This window comes from Coturnix japonica, chromosome 3, assembly GCF_001577835.2.
Source record: "Coturnix japonica isolate 7356 chromosome 3, Coturnix japonica 2.1, whole genome shotgun sequence".
Taxonomy (NCBI): domain Eukaryota; kingdom Metazoa; phylum Chordata; class Aves; order Galliformes; family Phasianidae; genus Coturnix; species Coturnix japonica.
The window spans coordinates 20,196,212-20,217,516 of record NC_029518.1 but is presented as its reverse complement, the minus strand read 5'-3'; the positions used below and the strand labels follow the sequence as shown (position 1 = coordinate 20,217,516).

The 21,305-nt window shown below is 40.6% G+C and overlaps 2 protein-coding genes across 4 annotated transcripts in view; both read left to right on the top strand.

Moving 5' to 3' along the window:
* Positions 1–15,786, top strand: part of TRERF1 (transcriptional regulating factor 1) — a 99,108-nt gene extending 83,322 nt beyond the window's left edge. For 2 of the 3 annotated variants that reach the window (XM_015857358.2, XM_015857362.2), the window contains 9 exons: positions 1,089–1,149; positions 1,856–1,995; positions 2,698–2,801; positions 3,978–4,053; positions 9,243–9,331; positions 10,149–10,262; positions 11,020–11,208; positions 11,653–11,861; positions 12,516–15,715. In XM_015857358.2, the coding sequence (XP_015712844.1) occupies positions 1,089–1,149; positions 1,856–1,995; positions 2,698–2,801; positions 3,978–4,053; positions 9,243–9,331; positions 10,149–10,262; positions 11,020–11,208; positions 11,653–11,861; positions 12,516–12,834 (1,301 nt within the window). In that variant the 3' untranslated portion in view covers positions 12,835–15,715. Of the gene's footprint in view, positions 1–1,088; positions 1,150–1,855; positions 1,996–2,697; positions 2,802–3,977; positions 4,054–9,242; positions 9,332–10,148; positions 10,263–11,019; positions 11,209–11,652; positions 11,862–12,515 lie in introns of all 3 variants that reach the window. The other variant, XM_015857359.2, reaches the window with a different exon arrangement.
* Positions 15,787–16,024: 238 nt separating this feature from the next.
* MRPS10 (mitochondrial ribosomal protein S10) lies at positions 16,025–21,193 on the top strand. Its single transcript, XM_015857371.2, has 7 exons — positions 16,025–16,156; positions 17,261–17,319; positions 17,423–17,495; positions 18,967–19,106; positions 19,531–19,639; positions 20,648–20,737; positions 20,999–21,193. Exons 1-7 carry the CDS (start codon positions 16,121–16,123, stop codon positions 21,083–21,085), a joined length of 594 nt encoding a protein of 197 aa, XP_015712857.1. The 5' UTR covers positions 16,025–16,120; the 3' UTR covers positions 21,086–21,193.
* Positions 21,194–21,305: the final 112 nt, after the last annotated feature.

Here is a 21,305-nt window from a genome sequence, read left to right as displayed (position 1 = left end):
CCACTGACTTGAGAGCCGACAACAGCCATGCAACAAACTCCTGTAACTTGTTCTGATTTGGTTTTCGCCCCATTTTCCTTTCTATGGTGCAGAATTGCACCAATGCTCAACAAATGACAAAAAGACATGAACTACCTATGCTAAGTGGCTTTTTCTTGGAGAGAAGAAGGTAAATGCCATAGCCTTATGTCATGCCCTGGGGAAAGCATGGATTCTGAACTATTTTAGTCTCACAAATTTGTTGTAAAATCTCGTGCCTGCTTGCCTGCCTACTATTATTTGGAGCTATTTTGATATTGGGATTGACTGTCTTCTCCTTCAGGAAGGTGGTCTGTGTGCAAATCTTTTATGTTCTCATGATGTCGTTAAAATCTAGTTGATAGTTTCCTAAAAAAACTGAAGCCAAATGGAAACTCCTGACTGCAGGGTTGGTTTTTTGGGGGGGTGGGGGTACTGAAGGTATAACAAAGATGTGATGTTGATGGATACTGTCAGAGGCAAGGGTAAGGCATTGCAGGGGGGCCTTACAGATATTACAGTTGCATAGCCATGTAAACTTATAGCGTACTGACAGAAAACCACCTATTTTCAGATAGAAACAGGAAAAAAGAGCTAAAGTTTTCTTTCAAAGAGAAGTGCGTATGGCTGATTTCTGTATATGCAATTACAGGTCCAGATACCAAAATAAGGATTGCTTTAAGGTACCTAAAATATTGTATGTGTTCTTTGTATTCAGCTGTTTTACTTCCCTGACTAGTGCAGACCAGCAAAACACAGAAAACTTTTGGTTGTTACTGATGCTGTGACCTTTAAATTGAACTTGTTTTAACCTCCCAGCTGTTTCTTAATCCCACGTATTGTGCCTGATTGCTCTATTACACGAGAAATGTACCTGATTATGCATGAACAAGATACTTTTGAGCCAAACATATCCCAGGTGCTGCTGACTGTCTCATATGTACCCTGATGTCTGATTTCTGCAGGATGTTAGTAGGAATGTGGCAATGTAGCCTGGGAGGTGGAGAATCAGCAGGGATACAGTGGTTACCAAAATACTTTGTAAACTCAGAAATCCTTTTCTGTTTCAGATAGCATTGATGGAAGTGTAATTCCAGTGACACCTGGGCCTGGTGAACAGACTGTTGAACCGTGAGAAAAACATTATTTCTTTTGTCTTTGTTTCTGTAGAATAGCTTCAGCCTAGGATTTGTGCATGAATTATTTTGGATCGAGCAAGTAGAGTTGGACTGGATGTGTTTAAGGGTACTACTGCATGATGGAGCAGTGCTTGTGGAAGACATGGGTGTCCTGGTTCTATAATGCTAGGAGAGGCTTAGTTGGAGCTGCTGAAAGTGGAAGACTTGATAATGTCCAAGGAAAGGGTCACAAAAACATGTGCTGCTCCTCTCCTTTTGCTTTTATATATGTGTTGCCTCTGGAGCTTTGGAGGAAGATGTTGTCTGGTGGGTTCCTTGGGGCAGTCTGAACAAGGTTGCCCTCCTGGCAGTAACATCTTTCTGCTCTTTTGTGTGGAACAGAAAGTGTTTCCTGCATCTAGCTTTTTTGCTAGGCAGTATGTGCATAAGCTTGCTCAGGTTATCTGTAAGGTATGATGTCTTATAGTTTAAATCACGCACTGAAATTTTAGTTTCCTCCCAAGAGATCAATTCTCTCTAATACTCAAAATACTTATCCTATTGAGAGTAAAGCATTTCATAAAGCAATCTGGCACAATTTCCTGCCACTCCAGTATAATAAAAGTTGTTTTGGGGGGAACAAAATGAACACTAATGCAACTTCAGTTTTTCCTGCATATTGCATAGTTGAATACTTATTTGCTTGTTTGTTATTACAGACGAATTAATATTGGGTCCAGGTTCCAGGCTGATATTCCTGAGCTGCAGGACAAATTGCTAATGGAGAAAGATGTGCACAAGGCTACTCTGGTTTGGAAACCATGGCCAGAACTGGAGAACAAAGTCTTCCAACAAAGAGGTACAATGACTTGCTGGTTTAGAAGCTCATACATCAGCTTGTGCCTTCTGAAGAAATTCCCATTGATTTTTCATTTATATACTGTACGAAACATTTTAGAGAACATTAATTACTGAGAGCACAGACCAGAGCTACATACTACAGATTCAGAATAACATAGGCCTTTAAAGTGAATTGCAGATGAAGTGTTCTCTGGTAGCCAACAGGCAAAGGTCATTGCTGAGGTTTTTGGGCAATGAACTGCTTCAAAAGGGCAGAGATCACAGATGAGAGGTGGCTCCTGGGTTTGTCCTGTGACCATAACATGGATAAAATCAGATTGTCTCAGTGACTCCTTCTAGACCTGAGCAGAGTTTGTTCCTGCTTTTAGTGCAGTACATTTCTCTGTCTATGCCCTGCTTGGAGTCTTCATGGTGCAACAGCATCACTGACCATATATGCCTATGCAAGCCACTGCTCGCAGCCAGAACTCTGCCCCTAGCTCTGTAATACCCCATCACACCCCAGGGGTGCACTCTGTAAATCCAGGCATATCCTCTCTTCAGAGAGTGATCCTGAAACCAGGACATAGTTGCTGGGGAGGGAGAATATGAAAGCTGCTGCCCTGAACTACATTGTCTGTGAGTGACATTGCAGGATCCTTGTCTCAGGTTAACTGACAGGTACTGCATTGGCAATAACATGTGGACTTGTTTCTGACAGTGGAAGACCTCTTAAATATGAGCTGTTCCAGCGTGTTACCTGGTGGAGGAACTAACTCAGAATATGCTTTGCACTCTCTCTTTGAGGCGAAAGGAGATATTATGGTAAGATAAGCTGAAAAGGGAGAGATGCTCCTCTTTGCAGATAAGTTAGCATGCCTTATTAAATGGATTTAGATACGGTTATATAAAAAAGAGATTTCTGATTGATTAGCAGTGATGCTTTAAACATCCTGTAACATTTTTGGGGAATGACTTTTCCCTTTTATTCTTTAATAAATTTAAATTTCAAAGCACTGCCTCTCTGAAGGCTTACTGTATATTTCAGATAGATAAGATTACTTAGTTTATAGCCTTGGGGCTTTGAATGTCTCCCAGTGATTTCTCCAGACCTGATATTTCACAAGCTTTGTATTTGGTCACAGAAAGCTTAGTCTTCTTTTAGCCCTTACAAAAACTCCGTGTTTTTGTAGCAGCAATCACATCTACTTATTTGCTCAGAACTGCAAGGTAATTGCATACAGTTCTCATATAAATAATGTATTTCAAATATTTGCATTAGCTTTGCGATGGGAACATTACTAAGGCTAAACTTCCATTTTGCCCAGCGTTCAGGCCTTGCCCCAGATTCTGGAAAGCCAATTTAAAACAAAATACAACAGAACACAGGGCTTCAATGAATCTGGCAGGACTGGCTAAAGAACAGTGTTCTTTAGCTCACATCTCAGTTTCCTCAGGCTCCATTATATGTAACTGAGGGCTCTGAGACAGGTGACGGTCAGAAACTGAAGCTTACTGTATGGTGGTATGCATTGTCAGGGATAAAAATCAGGAATCCCCCAAGTCATCTTCCTTCATGATCTGAATTAGAATTAATTATTTTGGTGTTGTTCTTAGCAGATGGTGACATAAGTAGATGTTTTTAAAAAAAAAAGTTACCAAATCATCCGTTAAATATTAGTATTAGTACTATAAAATTTAACACTATAATCACATTGATTTGTGGCAAAGAGAAGGGAGAGAATTGCTGGAAGTTGTTGATAGCCACATTTGTGCTAATTAAGGATAGACAAGTGTGCACTAGTTGCTCTTACATGGCCTACAGACTTAATGGGGTTTGGAATAATTTGTTGTGATTTTTTATGACAAAACAAACAAACAAAAAAGACAAACTGATTTCATATTATCCCTCCAAACAGACTTCTAAATACAAATGTATGCAGCAACTGACTGCATTTGCTAATGCTTTTTTTTTTTTTTTTCCTTTGCTTATTCATTTAGGTTACTCTTGAGAAGCTGCTGTTGAGGAAGCCAGTGAGATTGAAGTGTCATCCTTTGGCAAATTACCACTATGCTGGTACGTGTCCTTGCGATCTTCGTATCTGCTCTGTATCCAGAGTCCAAGGCTGGCATCCCAGGCTGGTGTGTGGGATCCCGCTGCACTCTCTGCTGTCTGCTGCTGGGATGGCAGCCTCTAATAGAGGGTGATATGGACAGTGCTTACTGGTACTTCCAGAGCCTTTTGTTTACATATTTGACAGTTTTGCCTGACTAATAATGTACAGAAACCTCGTGTTTATGTTTCTATGTAGGGTTCTGCAGATTTAAAACTGCCTTGGGTATTTATTTTTCTTTTAACTAAAATTTAATATGTTGATCTTCTTTCAAAAGTGCTACTATTCATAGATCATTGAGATAGAAGCAGTAAGGCTTTCCTGCTCTGCTGTGGAAATGTCTGCTGTAATGCCTTTTTCTTCTGATGTGGTGGTATGATAAGTGAACGTGATAATCATGAGCATCCATCGAAAGAGACAGTGCTATAGCTCTCTTGTGTCTTAGGGCTGAATGCAAAGCCTCTTTTTGCAAGGATCTAGCCTAAAAGAAACGGATTTGAAACGGTGTCAACTTTAACAAACACAGCAAGAATCTCATTTTGGTTATGGAGCGGAAGTGCTCTGTGAAATACACAGAGTGATGTTATCATCACCTAAACATTGCTCAAGGTAGCAAATGTCCCTCCTCTGCAGAAGACCACATTATTGCTCAAGGCTGTGTAGTGCCTAACAACTACTTTGACACATTCCTTTACATAAGGGACTTAAGACTTTATCTCCAGTTTAGGACCTGGTGGAGGTAAGCCAAGAATCTTCTGGTAGTCTGTCAGACAATTGCAATGTTCAGGGTCATATACTCATTTACAATTATACTCATTGTGTCACTTAAGTGTAGAATCAAGTTACTTGCTGACTGTAGCAGCTCACTGCAGAGATTTCTAGGTAAGAAGGATTCTTTTGTAATGAACTCCTGGCCGGGACCTCAGACAAGAACAGAAATGTGTCTGGTGGTGTCTAATCAGAAGAGTGAATGAGGGTGAAGATCTGATTTGATTCTTAGAGGAGGGAGATGCCTTGTGCCTTTGAACTCAGCTCCATTGCAGTCCAAAGGATGGATATGGGGCTGGATGGAGGAGGATGTCAGCCAGGAGCTGTAACTAGGGCTCCTGGGGGCTCTTGTCTGAAGAAGTAACACCAAAGCATATGTGAGGTGGTTCAGGGGAAGAAATCAGGGAGATGAATAGAGATCCCAGCAGCCTCATCATCAGCAAGAAGCTCAATTGGCTCAGCAGATGAGAAATTTCTGCTTGTGTGGCAGAGGAGCAATAGCCTTTGCTGAAGCAAATTTTTAATAAGTGTATTATTGTGAGGCTGGGAGGAGCTAGGAAATGTTTTATTTCATCTTTCGTATGGGAAAATGCTAATATTTATACCTAGCACTGAGACCTGTGGACATTAGAGTAACTCTGCTTTTTAAGGAGGAAAAGTAATTGTCTGCATATTACAGCCCAACAAAATCTCAGTAGTGTGGATTTAAGCAACAGAAAATAACAAGACAAAGCATTACTTAATAATGCTCTTGAATGCAGCATGTGATTGCAGCTTACATTGACAGCTATGTTCTAGCACCGTGTAGCTCTTGAATTATAGTCTTTGTGGCTGATAAGCAGCCACTCGAGGCATATGGGAATTTCTCAAAATCTAATGTTTGAATATTTTAATATAACTTCAAGTGGTATTTGTTTCAGTTAACTCTTTGGGCTTCCTGCTCTGTGTTCAGAGGTAACAGCTATCAGGAACAGCAACAATTTAAGGTGGAGTAGGCCACAATGGAGCATGACAGTGAACTCTTTGAGAATCAACTGATACCACAGACAGTAAATATCCAGACTCAGCATTGCCCTCAGACAAGGATGCAAGTGATGGCTTGTCCTTGAAACCTGTTGGTTTGTGAGAGGAAGTTGTAAAACTTCAGACCTTTCTGTTCACCCAGGTAGTGGGGCATGTTGACTGAGGGCTGCTCAGAAGAACACACTAATCTCTTCATCCTAATCCTTTGCTGTCTGCTGGAGAAGAGAAGGCTTTGGGGAGACCTCATGGCGGCTTTCCTGAACTTAAAGGAAATCTGTAAACACGAGGGAGACCAACTGTTTTCTTGGTCTGATAGTTATAGGATAAAGGGGAATGGTTGTAAACGGAGAGGGAAGATCTAGAGTAGATACTAGGAGGACATTTTTTACATATAGGGTGGTGAGGAACAGATTGCCCAGAGAAATTGCGATGCTCCATCCTTGGCCCCAGGTTGGATGGGACCCTGGGCAGCCTAAGCTGGGGATGGGGCTTGGAAGTGTATGAGCTTTAAGATCTCTTCCAACTCAAACCATTCTTCTGTTCCATGATTCTATGATTTGTCTGGATGGTGCATTAGGAAAGAGAGAGGGAGCACATGCCCAATATAAGAGGGGTGCTTGTTCAGATGCTTGATTTGTTTTTCATTGGAGCAGTGGAATTTCTCAGGTCTGAAGTTCTCCTGCAGTTAGAATGGCAGGAAAGCTGGTCTCTGAAGTAGGGTGCTTCAGGCAGTCTGAAACCTTCTGATAGATGCTGTAGTGTGTGGATCAGACCCAACATATGCTGAATGTAATAAATTTGAGCAGCCTCTTAAGGGGATCTCCCTGAGTAGAGGTGTAGTTCCCTTGAAACCCACAGATTGGGCCAAAAGCCTCCAAATCCTTAAAAGATATTTTTGTGAGTTGATCAGAGCAAAAACAGTAATTTCATATTTCATACTATACATATACAGAAATGTATAGTAAATGTTTAAGCCTAAAGACCGTCTTTAAAATTTGATCTGTATTCCTAAGTCCAAAATTCTTTCTTGCTGCATTGCAGATTTCTCTATACGCGTTCTGTATGTCTCCCTCAAGCTAACAAGAGCAAAAACGGTTTCCCAGCAACCAGAGTTAAAAACAGCTTTTCTTCTGTTTCTTTTCCTAATGCAGGATTTATTCTATTAATTAGGTTACTTCCAATTAACCCTCATAATCTTATAAGGGTCTCTGCTAATACCATAGCTACTGGGGAAAATCTGCAAGGCCTGAGTTCTCCATAGTTGTACAATAGAATTAGTTCAAAGAAGTGATTTTTATCATTATTATTATTATTATTATTATTTCGGGAGTGAACTGGAGATGTTTGCTGAGAACTAAAATCTATCCTTGGCAGTTGTCAAGCCTTTTAAAATGTTATTTCAGCAGAGTAGAGTAGGTTTCTGGACTGAATCTGTGCATTTACACCTCAAAGGGAGGGCAAAAGCAAATGACTGGCAGGTGGTGTAGAAAGGGAACAACGCTGGTTCAGGAAGGGAAAGGCAGCAGGGCAGTGTGTCAGCAGAAAGATCTTTGGGTGATAACAGAATAAATAAAATTTGCTACTCGAAGCCAGTGTCTTTTTCTGACACTTAGACCGAGAACTTTGCTGTAAATCTCTGTGGAAATAGCTAATGCATGCTTATAGCCAGTACTGGAAAAGCGTACAGAAAACAGGCTGCAGAAAAGTTAATTTTGTAGTTTTCAGTATATAACAGTGGTGAGATACTCTCTATAGGCTTCTGGGTCTGGGAATTGACATCGAAAAACAAAACATTTGCAGTTAATAAAAAAATGTATATATTACGAGACTTATGTGGTTGAATATCACACATAGTGGCAAGCCCAAGTTAATTGAGTTCAATGCAGAGGCAGGTGTATGTGTGGAGAATGGTAACACTGACAGGAATATTTGGGATTTCTTTTAATGATGAAAGTTCCACATACTCTCAGACAGACTGTAGTAGAATCTTCACGGAGTCATTTCAAAGGCATCTGCTACATGGCTTCGTGTATATTCTTCTTTTAATGTATGCGATACCTACTCTTACAATCAAGACACTGGTATTTGATGCAGTAGAGCAATTCCGTGTTCCTTCTGTTTGACCAATACTGAGGAAGCACACATTCATTTCTATTTAAATGTTGGTTTTGCATTTTCATGGGCAGTTAGGCTGGTGAAGCAAATAGAATAATAATATTTGAAAGCTTTATATACAGCTTCTACTAACTGATCAGGAAACACTTTGCATGATTTTCATACTGCTGTACCCTCTCCTTCTACTTGAGGCTTCAATCACGAAGGATTTGTGTCTTACCTCAAGCCATACAAGTGAAACGCTGCAAAGGGAAGGATTTTTAGAGAGTTAGTGTCTGGAGAATTAAACAATAGATGGACTTCTGTGTAGCTGAAGATAAAGTGGTGTATGTAGGAATAGGCAGTACAAGCATTGTATCTAAAATGATGAGCTCTGTGGTGATATTTGCCCATTAGAAAGAAACCTTGGGATTATGATGGTAGTTCTATGAAAACATCAGCTTTGTATTTTGCAGCAGCTTAAAGGAAAAAAAACCCTCACAAGTTAAATGCTAAGAAACTAGAGAACATGGTGATGCCACCGTGCAAGTCTGCAGATTGAGTATTATCTACCTTTCTGGTCCCTGCATCTCTAAAGGAATGTTTTAGTACTGAAAAGTGTTCACAGAGGGACGGCAGTCATGACCAGCAGTGTAGAAGTGACTTGGGCATATTAGTCTGGGGAGGAGGAAAAAAATGAAGTGCCAGAAGCGAAATGCAATCCCAAATAGCATGGAGGTGAAGGTAAAGAATGGGTTCGTTTTCTCTTCAACTAGAAGAACAAGTGGTCATCCAGTGAAGCTACTTGGGAGCCAGGAATCAAAGAAAAGGAGGTGGTTTCTTCGTGCAGAAGGTCTACTCATCTGCAAAACATAGTTAAAGGATATTGTGGTGGCAAGAGACCTAATTAATTGGAAAGAAGATTGCATCAGCACTTAGAAGGATGGTTACGAAATAATCACATCGCAACAGATTAAAGAAATCCCCTGAACTGCAAGTGGTCAGAGGGTAGGAGAAGTTAGGGAGAGGCGTTGTATTTGCTTGCCCTGATTTTACTGTTTCCTTGGTAACTGCCTGTGACTGCTGCTGGAGACAGAGTGCTGGTTAGGTGGACTTGAAGTCTGAGTCAGTACAGCCATACTTGCATTTGGGTAGCAGCAGTCACAAGCATGTGCTTGAGGTTTCCCACTTTTGGTGTTGCATCAACATAAAGGTGGTAGGTTTTTATTGCTTTTAATTAATTCACTCTGTGTGTTGTCTTTTTAAGGCTCTGACAAATGGACACATCAAGAAAGGAGGCTGTTCAAAGAGGCGTTGTCCACCTACAGCAAAGATTTTATATTTGTACAGAAAATGGTAAGGTGGTTTCTGTCCTACCAACTCTTTTTTTCCATTTGCCGCATTCCATTTCCTTCACTTTCCCTCCAGTGACAGACCAGTTTATTGCAGGCATAGAACCAGTAGCAGATAGAAGGATGCTATAAGGAGTGGTGTTTTCCATTTGATGTATTTCTTTATGCCACTGCAGCACCAGTGAAAAGATACAAATAATCTGTTCCTCTTATTATTATATGTAAAAGCTGGCACATCTGAAATCCAAGTCATGGTGTTGTGAGTGTGGGATACACAAGGTGACCAACTAATGCCTTTGTGTTCTTCAGCAGTTCATTAACAGCTACCCATGTCACAGGTGTTGCGCCTTGCACCCCATAGGGTTGAAACGTGTTCTTAAAGTGAGATTGTGTTGGAGCTTCATTTTCGTGTTGTGTCACAAAGAGAAAAGGACAAAGTGTGTGTGTCACAGGGCAGAATTAAGTACCCTGGTTGTTGGCTAAGATGTTGGAAAGCACTTGGGGTTCTGAAAATCAAATCTTAATCCTCTGAGATATTGTACTTGTGAGCTATAAGTGAACATCCTCGGTCATTATCCATCTGGAGTCTAGAGAATTATGGGGAAATGTACTGGAGCTGAAACAGTCAACACAAATTTGACTGCAAAACAAAAAGTAAAAAAAAATAATTCTGCATATGTATTTTTGTTGTATTTGAATTGCCTTTGTTTCTCCATTTGAATGTTTGGTACGTAAAAGCTTCCTCTTGAAGTATGTTAAGGTTGTGTTGAATTAAAATGAAAACTTGAGATTGAACTATTTCTGCAATTACTTAACTACAGGTTAAGTCTAAGACAGTTGCACAGTGCGTGGAATACTACTATACCTGGAAGAAAATCCTGCGCTGGGGGCGGAAACACAGAACGCGTTTAGAGAAGAAAAGAGAGGAATGCATGGTGAGTCTAGAAGAAATCATATCAATGTAACACTTGATAATTTTGACATTTATCTTGGTTTTGGGCAGGAAGTTGAGCTAGGTGACATAGGTCTCTTCTGACCTCTGTTGTTTCATAATTCTAAATTATATTCTGTATGAACATTCTGGTAACTCATCTACACCGAGGTTTTGTATTTCTGGACTGTAGTGGGATAGAAGTATTTCGAGCAGTGCATTGTCTAACTCTAGTTCAACTATTACTGCTTTGCTACCAGTTACATAGATAGCCATCTATAGATCAGTCCTCTGTGTATGCATGTGTGAACACACATGCCTGAGAAGTGCTCAGACACTGTGATAAATCTAGCATTTATACAGACTGGCCATGAATTCATAGTGTGCGGGGTCTGAATTGCAGGTACTCCAAGCATTCTTAAGAGGCATGTTTGATTTTTTTATTATTATTTTTTAAGGTAAATCATTTAATTTGACAGTTTCACCATCCTAAAAATGTGGGCTGGAGTATTGCACCTTGGTGTCTGTAGGCTTCTGGAACAGAGCAATCTACTATAATAGGAGGGTATTTTGAGTGCTGCAGTGAAGCTTCATTACCTGTAAGTTATCTGTGAAGTTGTGGTAGCTCCAGCAAGACCAGAATTTCAGCCAGGATGGGGAAAAACTGAACCCCGGAAGCAGACTTGGCTATGTACTGCTATCCACTAGTGTCTGTACTTCGCCATATTCCTAGTATTTCTTAAATGCTCCATCTATTTCAGACAAGTGGAGAAGAGGAAGTGTTAGAGGAAGATGAGGAGATTGAAGAAGACAGAAAGGAAGAAAGGGAAATGCAGAAGTCTCCTGACCCACCAGCTATCCCTCTTGTTGGACCTATAGACCTACCTACCCTTCAGAGTCTTTCACTTTCTTCATCCTCTTTCATCTGTGAAATGCCAAACTGTGGTGCTGTACGTGTGTTTGATGTCTTCAAATAATAGCAGGGGCTTCATATCTTACCATATAGTGACTTTTGGAAATCAGATGTTTAGGATATTCCTGGCCAGTGATACCTCCTGAATATCTTCAGACAAATGATTTTGTCTGCTTTGAAATCCCTTATCATTCAATACAGGCAGTATGCAGATCTGTACGTAGAATTGCATGATGTAGGGATGAGAAATGCTATATAATGACAGCCCTGATTACCTTTTTATTAAACAACTATAATAGTAAGATAGCTCGCTGTTTTTCTATTATTATGACTAAGTTAGTTTAATTCTAATGGGAAATAGCTGAAAGCAACCAACATTTGAACGGGAACATTTTTTGTGTGCATATCTGACATGTACAATTGTTTTTTGCAGTCTTTCTTGATTTTTACTTTTAATTCTCTCCACTCTGCTCTCCATCAGGTGTTCAGTTCCCGGCAAGCACTAAATGGCCACGCTCGCATTCATGGAGGTACAAACCAGGTGACAAAGCCACGATGCACCATTGCAGGCACTAAGCAGAAATCTGGTACACAGAGCGGGTACTGCTCCATCAAGAGTTCACCTGCCCACAGCACAACTAGTGGCGAGACTGACCCAACAACAATTTTTCCTTGTAAGGAATGTGGCAGGTAAGTGAACGGAACTGTCTGCAGTACTGCACCATGTCTGCCTACTTATATTTCAAACAAATAGCATTGCAACAAACCATTTATTGTGGTCTCATGGTCTTGAAAGAGCAGTTTCCCCATAAGGCGTCATGTTCTCTGACCAAAGTTTTCAGAGGTTTTGCATGACAGTTTGGAGGTTTGCATGACAATTTGGATGCTTCCCTTCATCTAATATTCCTGAATTTACTTCTCTATTAGAGTTCCTGCATGTGACGCTCCAGTTTCCTGCTTCATTACAGACTTGCATGGCATGGGCGTGGGTAACTTACTCTATTTCTTTGCTTGAGTTTATCCATCTAACGTGAGATTCCTTCACTTTCTGCCTTTTGTGTAAGAATGTAGTGAAACTGAGCTCAGGCAGAATTAGGATGTGCATAAATACTGAAGCAATTGTGGGAACTGCAAAATAGCTTCAGCAGAGTCAGAGTAGGCCATTTTGATGCTGACAGGATGTACAAATCTGGTAGTCTGTCCCTGAAATTCTCACCATGGCATTGCAGACTTCTATTTCAGGACAAGGAGGCAAATGTACTGATAGGTTGTTGAGTGTTTTTTGGCTCCCTTCATCAAATGCAATGTACTTTTATCTGCTTCTTTTTTTCTTTAAAATTATAGAGTGTTTTTCAAAATCAAAAGCCGCAATGCTCATATGAAGACACACAGACAAGAAGAACAGCAAAGGCAGAAGGCTCAGAAAGCTGCAGTGGCGGCAGAAATGGCAGCCACAATTGTGAGAACTACTGGGCCAGCTGGGCATAGTTTGATCCCTCTGGATCACATGAGTTTGGTTAAACATGTTGGAAATGTCGGTGACATTGACGACGATGTTGTTCAGGAGTTAGGCGGCGTCATGGAAGAGAATGAAGTCATGGATGCTGACCTTTTATTGGATGACGAAGATGCAGATCTACTGCAGGATGATGCTGAGTTGTAAATAAAGTTGTTTGATAAAGACAGCTACTGAGCACACCCTGAACGCATCAGTCAGGGAACCTGGACTGTTCCTTTATTCCCCATTGATTGTAAACTACCTGATGAAAAATGAGAATTCTTTTATCCAGGTCCAGAAAAGAAATATGCTTTTTTTCCCTTTTTTTATTAATTTGTGTTTCTGGTGGGGGGGTGGGGTGGGGAAATAAATACTTGGTACAAATATTCTTATAAGGTGTTTTATCTGGGCTTATTTTCTGGTATCTTCCAAGGCCGCTAATGGGAGAAGTTCACGGTTCTGCTGTCATTTCCCTCTGCAGGATCTTTAGTCTTAAGCAATTCCAGGTTTCACTTTACCCACTTACAAGGATATTTTCACACATTTCTGATGGATTTTTTATTTTTTTTTATTTTATTTTCTGCCTGCACTGGATCACTTCCAGCATCTTCTAGAAACTAAATGTCATCTTTATTAAGGAGGTGATTATGTTCTTTTTCTTTGTGCTGTCATTTTAAGGGAAGTAGAGAAAAAAAACCAAACATCATTGCTTTAACTGAAATAAATTCAGGAGTGACTGTATCGTCTTTAGTATCAGTACTTTTTCAGTTCTGTCTTGCCTTAATGCATATACGTTAGGCAGTTCATAAAAGCTTTGGTTACACTGTACATTTTAGAGCTTCATTTCTAACAAGGCTTTGATCTGCTGATTTTAAAATGACCTAATTCAAGGATTGAAGAAAGATGATTGTGCTGTGGTTCACATCAACTCATGGGAACACTGAATCAAGAGCACTGCCTCGGCAATCAGATTGCACTGGAAATATATTTTGATGTGACAATAAATCACGCTGTTGAATAGCCATGTCAGTGATTTTAGGAACATATTTTTGAGCAATGCAGGAGCCTACTCTCCTAATAGACAAAAACAGGGAGACATTCTTTCCTGTGGAACACAGATTGATGGAGTATATGCCTTCAGCATATGTTAGTTATTATTCTTACATATGAAATGTTGTTCTTGTGCCATTTTCAGTCTTCCTCGTTACATCAAATTCAGTGTTGTTTACTTCGTAAAACATACTCCAAAGGAGATATGACGTCACTGTTTAATTACTGTTTCTCCTCCTTCAGGCTCAGATCTACCTGCCTGATATCTAAATTCACTTATATACATTTGCTTTTCTACTTCAATAAAATAATTGTGCCATACAAAATCTTTAGAAAATCTGGAACCACGGGAAGAAACTGAGTTGGATTGAGTGGACCTTTAACTGCAGAACAAGAGCACTGATTTCTGAACTTCCACAGGTAGTAGCACTGATTTTCTTGTGAATCTTGCACAGTGGAGTAGTGTTGCTAATTTTATAAACTATTTTGTAAGACTGACTTCAGATCTTCCAGTTTTTTGCTGGGTGGGGTTTTGCTTTCTTCTATTTTGTTTGTCTTTTTTTTTGCTGCATTTTTAGCATTTTAAGCAGAGTCTGAGAGATGGAGGATTTTGTTTTCTACTGTCTTGTCTTTTTTGTGTAACTATGCAAAATGAGGGTAAACCACAGTACCTTTGTATAGGAGTACTGGACCACGATTACAAAACCAGTGGGACTCACTAGCAGAGACGTGACTTCTCTGTCAAAGCCAAATACGCAAATCCAAATGGCCTGAAGTTTTTACTTCACATCAAATGTTCTGATTGTGAAGAATGACCCTTTAGAAGAATGGCAGTCACTTCTCAGTTTTAGTTTAGTGAAGTTCCGGTCTATGTGGTTTGTTCTGGTAATCTTGGGGGTTCAGAGACTTTTTAGTTTTGACCAGAGGGTGGGATTTTGCTCCCATTGCTACAGAATGGATGATGTTCTCAATCGCTGTGCCTGTGTGTTTTAGGAGATGAGGCACCAGCATTCTTTTCTTTCCTGGACTATCCCTCAGCACACTCCCGAACAATTCTGTCCGTGCTGCGACACATCACTTTCACAGGGCTCATGCAACCCAGGTTCAGCTGGCTGAGTGCTCAGCTGTATGCTCCCAGATAAATCCCAGTGGTAGATCTTGTAGTCTGCCCAAGTTGTCGTGTTTGCAAAGCGGGAGCTCTTGTGAGCTGTGTCTTGGGTTGGCTTCTGGGGGCCTATGGCACAACTGGTGATGCAGTACAGCCTGCTTTCTCTTCCAAGCCTGTATCATTTTGAATTTCAAGGACCTTTCTGAGAAAGGCTGCTACCCTGGCAATATGGAAACGTTTTCAGGTTCCTGTCTTGGTGGTGGGAAGAAAGCTGTGTGTAACCAAAATTGGCATAGAAGTCGGTGAGAGTTCTTGAAGAACGGAGTGAAGTACAGTGGGAACTTGCGGGCTCCATTCTGAAGAGCAGCTCTGTGCTAAAGAATCTACAGTGAAACCTCTCTAGCAACACTTGGGCAGGTACACCTGGTCTGGTATGGATATATAAATACATGTGTATATATGCCTGGTTCTGTCATACCGATGTGGTGCCGTTGTGCTGTACAGCCAAGATGATCGTCCGACAACAACCAAAGAAACCAATCACAAAGAGGAAAGAAGCAATTCCTTACATGGTACAACGTTCAGGCACCCGACATGGACTAACCCGAGTGTGGCACTGGCTGATGTTACACAGCTGCTCTACTCTTTGTACATCTGTGGGATGGTTTTGTTTCAGACAAGTTGTTTTCTTACTGATGGTTGATGATGGTAAACTGTTCACTGTTCAACTCGGTCCTCTTTGCTACAAACGTGTACATACAGAAAGCATATTTTATGAGAGAAAAAAAAAAAAAAAATCTTATTTTCAGTATTTAACTGTTATTTTATTAGAAGATGGTTGTACATATTTTAGGTGCTTTAGTGTAAAACACCAAAAAAAAAAAAAAAGCAAAAAAAAAGCAGACTGTTACTTTTAGGCGGCAGAGGAAGTAACGAAATAAAACTCTCGATGCGTTTGATGCAGCCTGTGATCTGTGCTGGTTTCAGGTCCTGCTGTCAGCAGGGAACTCGTGTGACAGACAGCAGCACATTTGCGGGCATCCCGGCTCTGAGGGGCCGCCGAGCAGGAGCTCTCAAACCCATCAGCCCGGCCGTGGGCGCCATACGGGCTGTGGGCGCCATACGGGCGGTGTGGCCCTGCCCGCCGGTGCCGCAGTGCTGCGCCTCACGGGGCCTTGGCTCCGCCATACCGGCAGGGGGAGCTTCTCCGTGACCGGGACAGCGGGGAGCGGAAGGTGATGGTGAAGAGGCCGCTCTGTGCTTCCTGGTCGCGCTGTTCTGGCTGGAGGCAAGATGGCGGCGCGGTGCTTGTGGAGGAGGCTGTGTCAGGTGGGGAGTGTTTCCTTGGGGCCAGTCCTGCTCGTTGTTGTTGTATTTCAAATAGGGAACTGGATTCTGTGTCGCTTTGATTGTCCTTTCTACATCCTATGGTAGCCACTAGTGAGAAGGCATCAAGTATTTAAGTCAGAGGATGAAAGAAGCTGCTAAAACATTTTAATGCTGAATGCCACCTTTGTTACACGGGATACTCCAAGTATTGTTTTATTCAGGTTTACACCTTTAATTTTAATTTACAAGAATTTTATATATTCGGTGCATAGTTGTACTTCTAGTTACAAAAGGGAGCTGCGGGTAGTTGGGATAATACGCACAATCATGCAGTGCTGTAAAGGCTTTAGTTTGGTAAGTGGGGTGGAACTCTACTGCTTCATGTTGAGTTTTTCTTTATACGGGGACTGTAACTTACACATGCTAAAGCACAGGATATGGTACATGCTGTAAGGGTGTGCATCTTTGCCTGCAAGTAAGCAATCTATTCTCCAAGGACAGGTAGATAAAGCAACAGACTATAGAGCAGAGACTGTGTACGCACAAAAACAAAGCACTGATGAATTCCTGGTTACTTTTTTGGTCTTCTTATAGCAGTGTATTACTTACCCGATGAGTGCCCAGTCTGTAATCTCCCCTTTGTCATCCGCTAAGTTCTGTGCTGTGCACTCACATGCATCAAGTCCTACTTATGTTCACCTAAGGAGGTTTCACTGTACCGTCAAAGTAGGACTATAGAGAAAACATTACTGTATATAAAAATGGTCTCTGATAGCACACAGAATGTATTTTCTAATAAAGAGTTGCTTGGTGATTGCTGTTTGGGTGTCTGGTTCATCACAGCTGCAAACTGTTGTATGATTTCCCTAATGTGTGGGATTTCTCGATTGTTTTTGTTTGATGGTTGTTTGTCTATTTGCTCTGTGAAATTTGGCTCCTGTTTGCCTGTGTTTTCCCATGGAGGAGGTTTTCAGTTTGGCGGATGGATGTCAAGCAGTGTCTTATGCTCTGTTGCTCATACGAGTAACCTTTGATAAACCTGTGTTATTAACTGGCTCCTTTCCAGTGAAGTAAAAAAGCAATTTGACCATTTGTTTTATACAGGGATCATCTTTTCCTGCCAGCTATGCAAGCAGAGTTATGCAAAAGCAATGTTTCCTTCGGTAAGTTTAAAAGACCCTCCTCCCTTCCGCTTTTCTCCCACTCTCCCTCAGAAAGTGCAACTTTAACGTTTATTTTATGCTCTCTCCTTTACCATAAACCTAGAAACTTTGACTTGATGGGAGGACGATTCTCTGGATCCCATGTTCATACAGAGGAGCCTAAGACTAATCCTCTGGTAAGTGTTTCATAGAACAAGGTATTGTGTATACCACTGTAATTATAAAGAGAAAAGAGATAAGAAGTAAATCCCTCTATTTCAGGTCGTTGGCTTATTTTTTTTTTTTAAGTCTTGATAATGTCAAATTGGTCTTAGAGTAAGAAACAGTTTAGATTAGTGCTGTTTGAGACTGTATTTTCAGCAGGATTCTTGTAGCTCACAGTCACCTCTTTGTCTCTTTCCTCCTTTGTTGTGTCTCTGTTTTGGCTTTGGGAGAATAACCATGTTGATAACACATCTATGTTTTAGTTACTGCTGAGCAGCACTGTACAGAGCCATGGATGCTTCAGCATCTCAGCTTCTCCTACTGCTCTGCCAGCGAGAGGACTGAGGGGTACAGGGAAGGAGCAGGAGCAGCTGACCTGAACTATCCAAAGGGATATTCCGTGTCATAGGGCATCTGCTTCTAAATGCTTTGGAAGTGGGAGGAATTGACTGAGGGGCTGGTGCTGCTTGGGGACTGGCTGGGCATCGATCAGTGTGTAGTGAGCAGATGTGCTGTGCATCCCTTGCTTTGTGTATGCGTATAGAGTGAGAGAGGAATACACAGATACATATTTCTTTATATTATTTATTTATGTATTACATTACTATTGTTTTTGTCCTCTTTCTTTTCTGTTGCAGTAAATAGTTTTTGTCTCAACCCACAAGTTCTACTTTGTTGGTTTGTTTTTTTTCCCCCTCAGTTCCCTCCCCACTGGGAGGGGGCAGTGAGTGAACAACTTGTGGTGCTGAGCTGCCTGCCAGGTTCAACCACCACACAAACTCAACCTTTTTGATATGTCTGCTGTGTGCTGGAGTTACTGCTCTGAACTGCACGGGAGTAAACCAGGGTTTTTCAGATGAACAGTGGGCCCAGGCCATTAGAAATGAATGGTCAAACTAACAGTCATAAAATTGTAACTTGAGATTCATAGACTTCTAACCTGGGCAAATAGGAAGGATAATATGTGTGGAGAAGACTGGTGTGTTTACATAGCTTTACTTTAGGAAGGTGAGAATTCTTGTACCTGACCATAATGATAACCAAGAAAAACTTGAGAATTTCATGTATTTTCACACTTCTATTTAAAATGCTCATATTGCTGCTCCAGACTTGCTTTAAAAAGAAGTTATTTTTCTTGCCTTTGCAAGTGTTGCCCTTTTAGTTGGCGTTCCCTTTGCATTCTTGATTGAGAAATTTTGCCTGAATATTCAGAAGTCAGGTTTCCCTTTACACTTAGCAGGGACAGTAAGATGAAGGACTGTTGATTGAGATTAATACAGTTATCCTCTTGCAGGTAAATATCAAATGAGCAGTGAGAGATGTGCATGTGTATTTTTTTTCCTCTTTTACAAATGGGGCACATGGGCTAAGAAGATACGTAGTGACTGGGTTAATAAAGGAGAACATGGGGTGGTAACACTTGCCTTTTCTTAAAAAATACAGGTGTCTATTTCAGATGAACCAGAAATACTCTACCGGAGGCTGTCCCTTTTAGTTAAAGGCCACGATAAAGCTGTGTTGGACAGCTATGAGTATTTTGCAGTGCTGGCAGCTAAAGAACTTGGCATAACTGTTGAAAAAGTGTAAGTAACCAATCTGTAGCACGATGTGATGCTTCTTACATCATCTGCTGTAACTCTAGTTCCGCGCTTACAAGTATTTTCCTTTTGTAGAAGAAATGAGTTTAATCTGACATTCTTTCTCAAAATATAAATCTGACACTTCCCAGATGGTGGTGTGGGGATGAGAAAGCAGAAGCAGTGCTACTTGCAGTGCTGCCATAGTAGGATTGCATTGTAACTGCGTGAAAGACACCAGGAATATTCTTGTTACAGTCATCGGTGCTGCTGTAGTGTTAATGCTAAACTGTACCAGTACTTCATACTGCCTTGTGGATCTTCTAAATGTCAGATAAGAGCAGATTTCACTGTAATCTCAGATAATTTATATTAACATCATTTATGTAAAATTCAATATTACAACATTTTCTCTTTCTACTTTGTTCAGACACAGACCTCCAAAGACGATAGAACGACTTACACTGTTAAAATCTGTACACATTTACAAGAAGCACAGAGTTCAGTATGAAATGAGAACACATTACACCTGTTTGGAGGTAAGAAAGATGTAAAAGGAAGAAATATTGATTTAGGTAGTGCTGGGAATATAGTAAGAGAGAGCTGATGTAGGTACATCAAATGTAGCAGAAATTGTTCTGAATGTACAGTCCATCTAATTTCTGCCTATAAGGCTGATTTTGACAAGTATATGGAAGAATGATTTAAAAATAAGGTAGGTATCAGAGTTACCTTTATATATTTTATGCTCTCAATTTCTAATCTGTGGGATAAGAACTTTCTCAAGGAAGGGAAGATGCTGCAGGTAAGTTACAGTCATTGCTAGTCACTGAGCATTCTCTTCTCCATGAGTTTGCTTCATATTTTGAATGCTTTTGCCCTGTGCAGCATCATGTGACAAACTAAAACTGGAAGGGGAGAAATACCAGAAAGGAAGTGTGTACAAACCACTCGCTCTGTGGCTGGTGACGCAGACATATATATGGTCTAGAATGCAGCTGTGGTTGATTTTCTTAGAAGAAGTTTACTGCTGGCATTTTGTGGCCTCTAGGGTCTATTATGGTATAGTTGTGCTTAGTGAAATGTGTCTCTGCCCTCAGTGCTCAGACAGTAGAGCAGTGCCGATGGCTGCCCACAGACCATAAATACAACTTCTGCTTTCCAAGAGAAACTAGAATCAAGAACGTGGTAAAATTCTGGAGTTGGGGGATTGCTATCCAGTTTGAATGTTGAGGGGTATAGCAAATCTGAGAGTTCTTGCATAACACACAGTTTGATCTGATACTTGCAGTATTAAGGTCCATCATTTCTATCATAATCAATACGTATGAACACACAGTATATACAGTTCTGCATGAAGTTGCTGCTTTGTACTTGCATAAGATACATACTGCTTACCTGCCTGTGGTGAATTCTATGGGAGCTGGCCTAGTGTAAGATGCTTGGACCCACTGCAAAAACTAGAGAAGTCAGAGCAAACTCCTCCTTTTCTATATTCTGTTTGAAGTATTATCCTTCATTAATAAAACACATGACTTCTGTTTTAGTTAAAACACCTCACGGGCAGTACCGCTGCAGTGTACTTAGAGTATGTTGAACGAAACTTACCTGAAGGGGTTGCCATGGAAGTAAAAAAGGTAAGTTCCCATCTCATGTTCTTAACTGCTGTGAGATTAAATCCAGATGCAAGTACTAATAATTACTGAATTTGTTAGAAAGTCAGTATACACATGTAGTTGTAAAGACCATTTTGTGTTACTATTAAAAGGAGGATGTATTACTGAAAAACGTCACTAGGTGGCACTATTAATCCAATAAATATCTGAAACCAAAATAAAGCAAAGCAGTTAGATGTTGACTAGTTGATATAATAAATCGTTTCCTTCCTTCTGTACTAGACTAAGATAGAGAAAATACCTGAACACATCCAGGAGCCAGTTTGGGATACACTACCTCAAGCAGAAGAAACAGAAGTGAAATCATGAATTCACCAGGTATTTGGGTGTTGGTACTGGAACTAGTTGCTCCTATCAACCTCAATTACTAAGACAGTCTGATAAACTGATAAATAAATGTCCTGTTTTATAAAATAATCATGTATATTCTTGTTTTACTGAGTTATTCTTGATCGTAGCTCCAGAACTTGTAGACTGATGGAACATGTATGAAGTGAAGAAGCTTGACTGCACACTCTGATCAAAAATC

Coding starts and splice junctions, on each gene's coding strand:
- MRPS10 (XM_015857371.2), top strand. CDS start 16,121: ATGGCGGCGCGGTGCTTGTGGAGGAGGCTGTGTCAG. Junction 17,320..17,422: donor CAAAAGCAATGTTTCCTTCG/GTAAGTTTAAAA, acceptor CCATAAACCTAG/AAACTTTGACTTGATGGGAG. Junction 17,496..18,966: donor AGCCTAAGACTAATCCTCTG/GTAAGTGTTTCA, acceptor TAAAAAATACAG/GTGTCTATTTCAGATGAACC.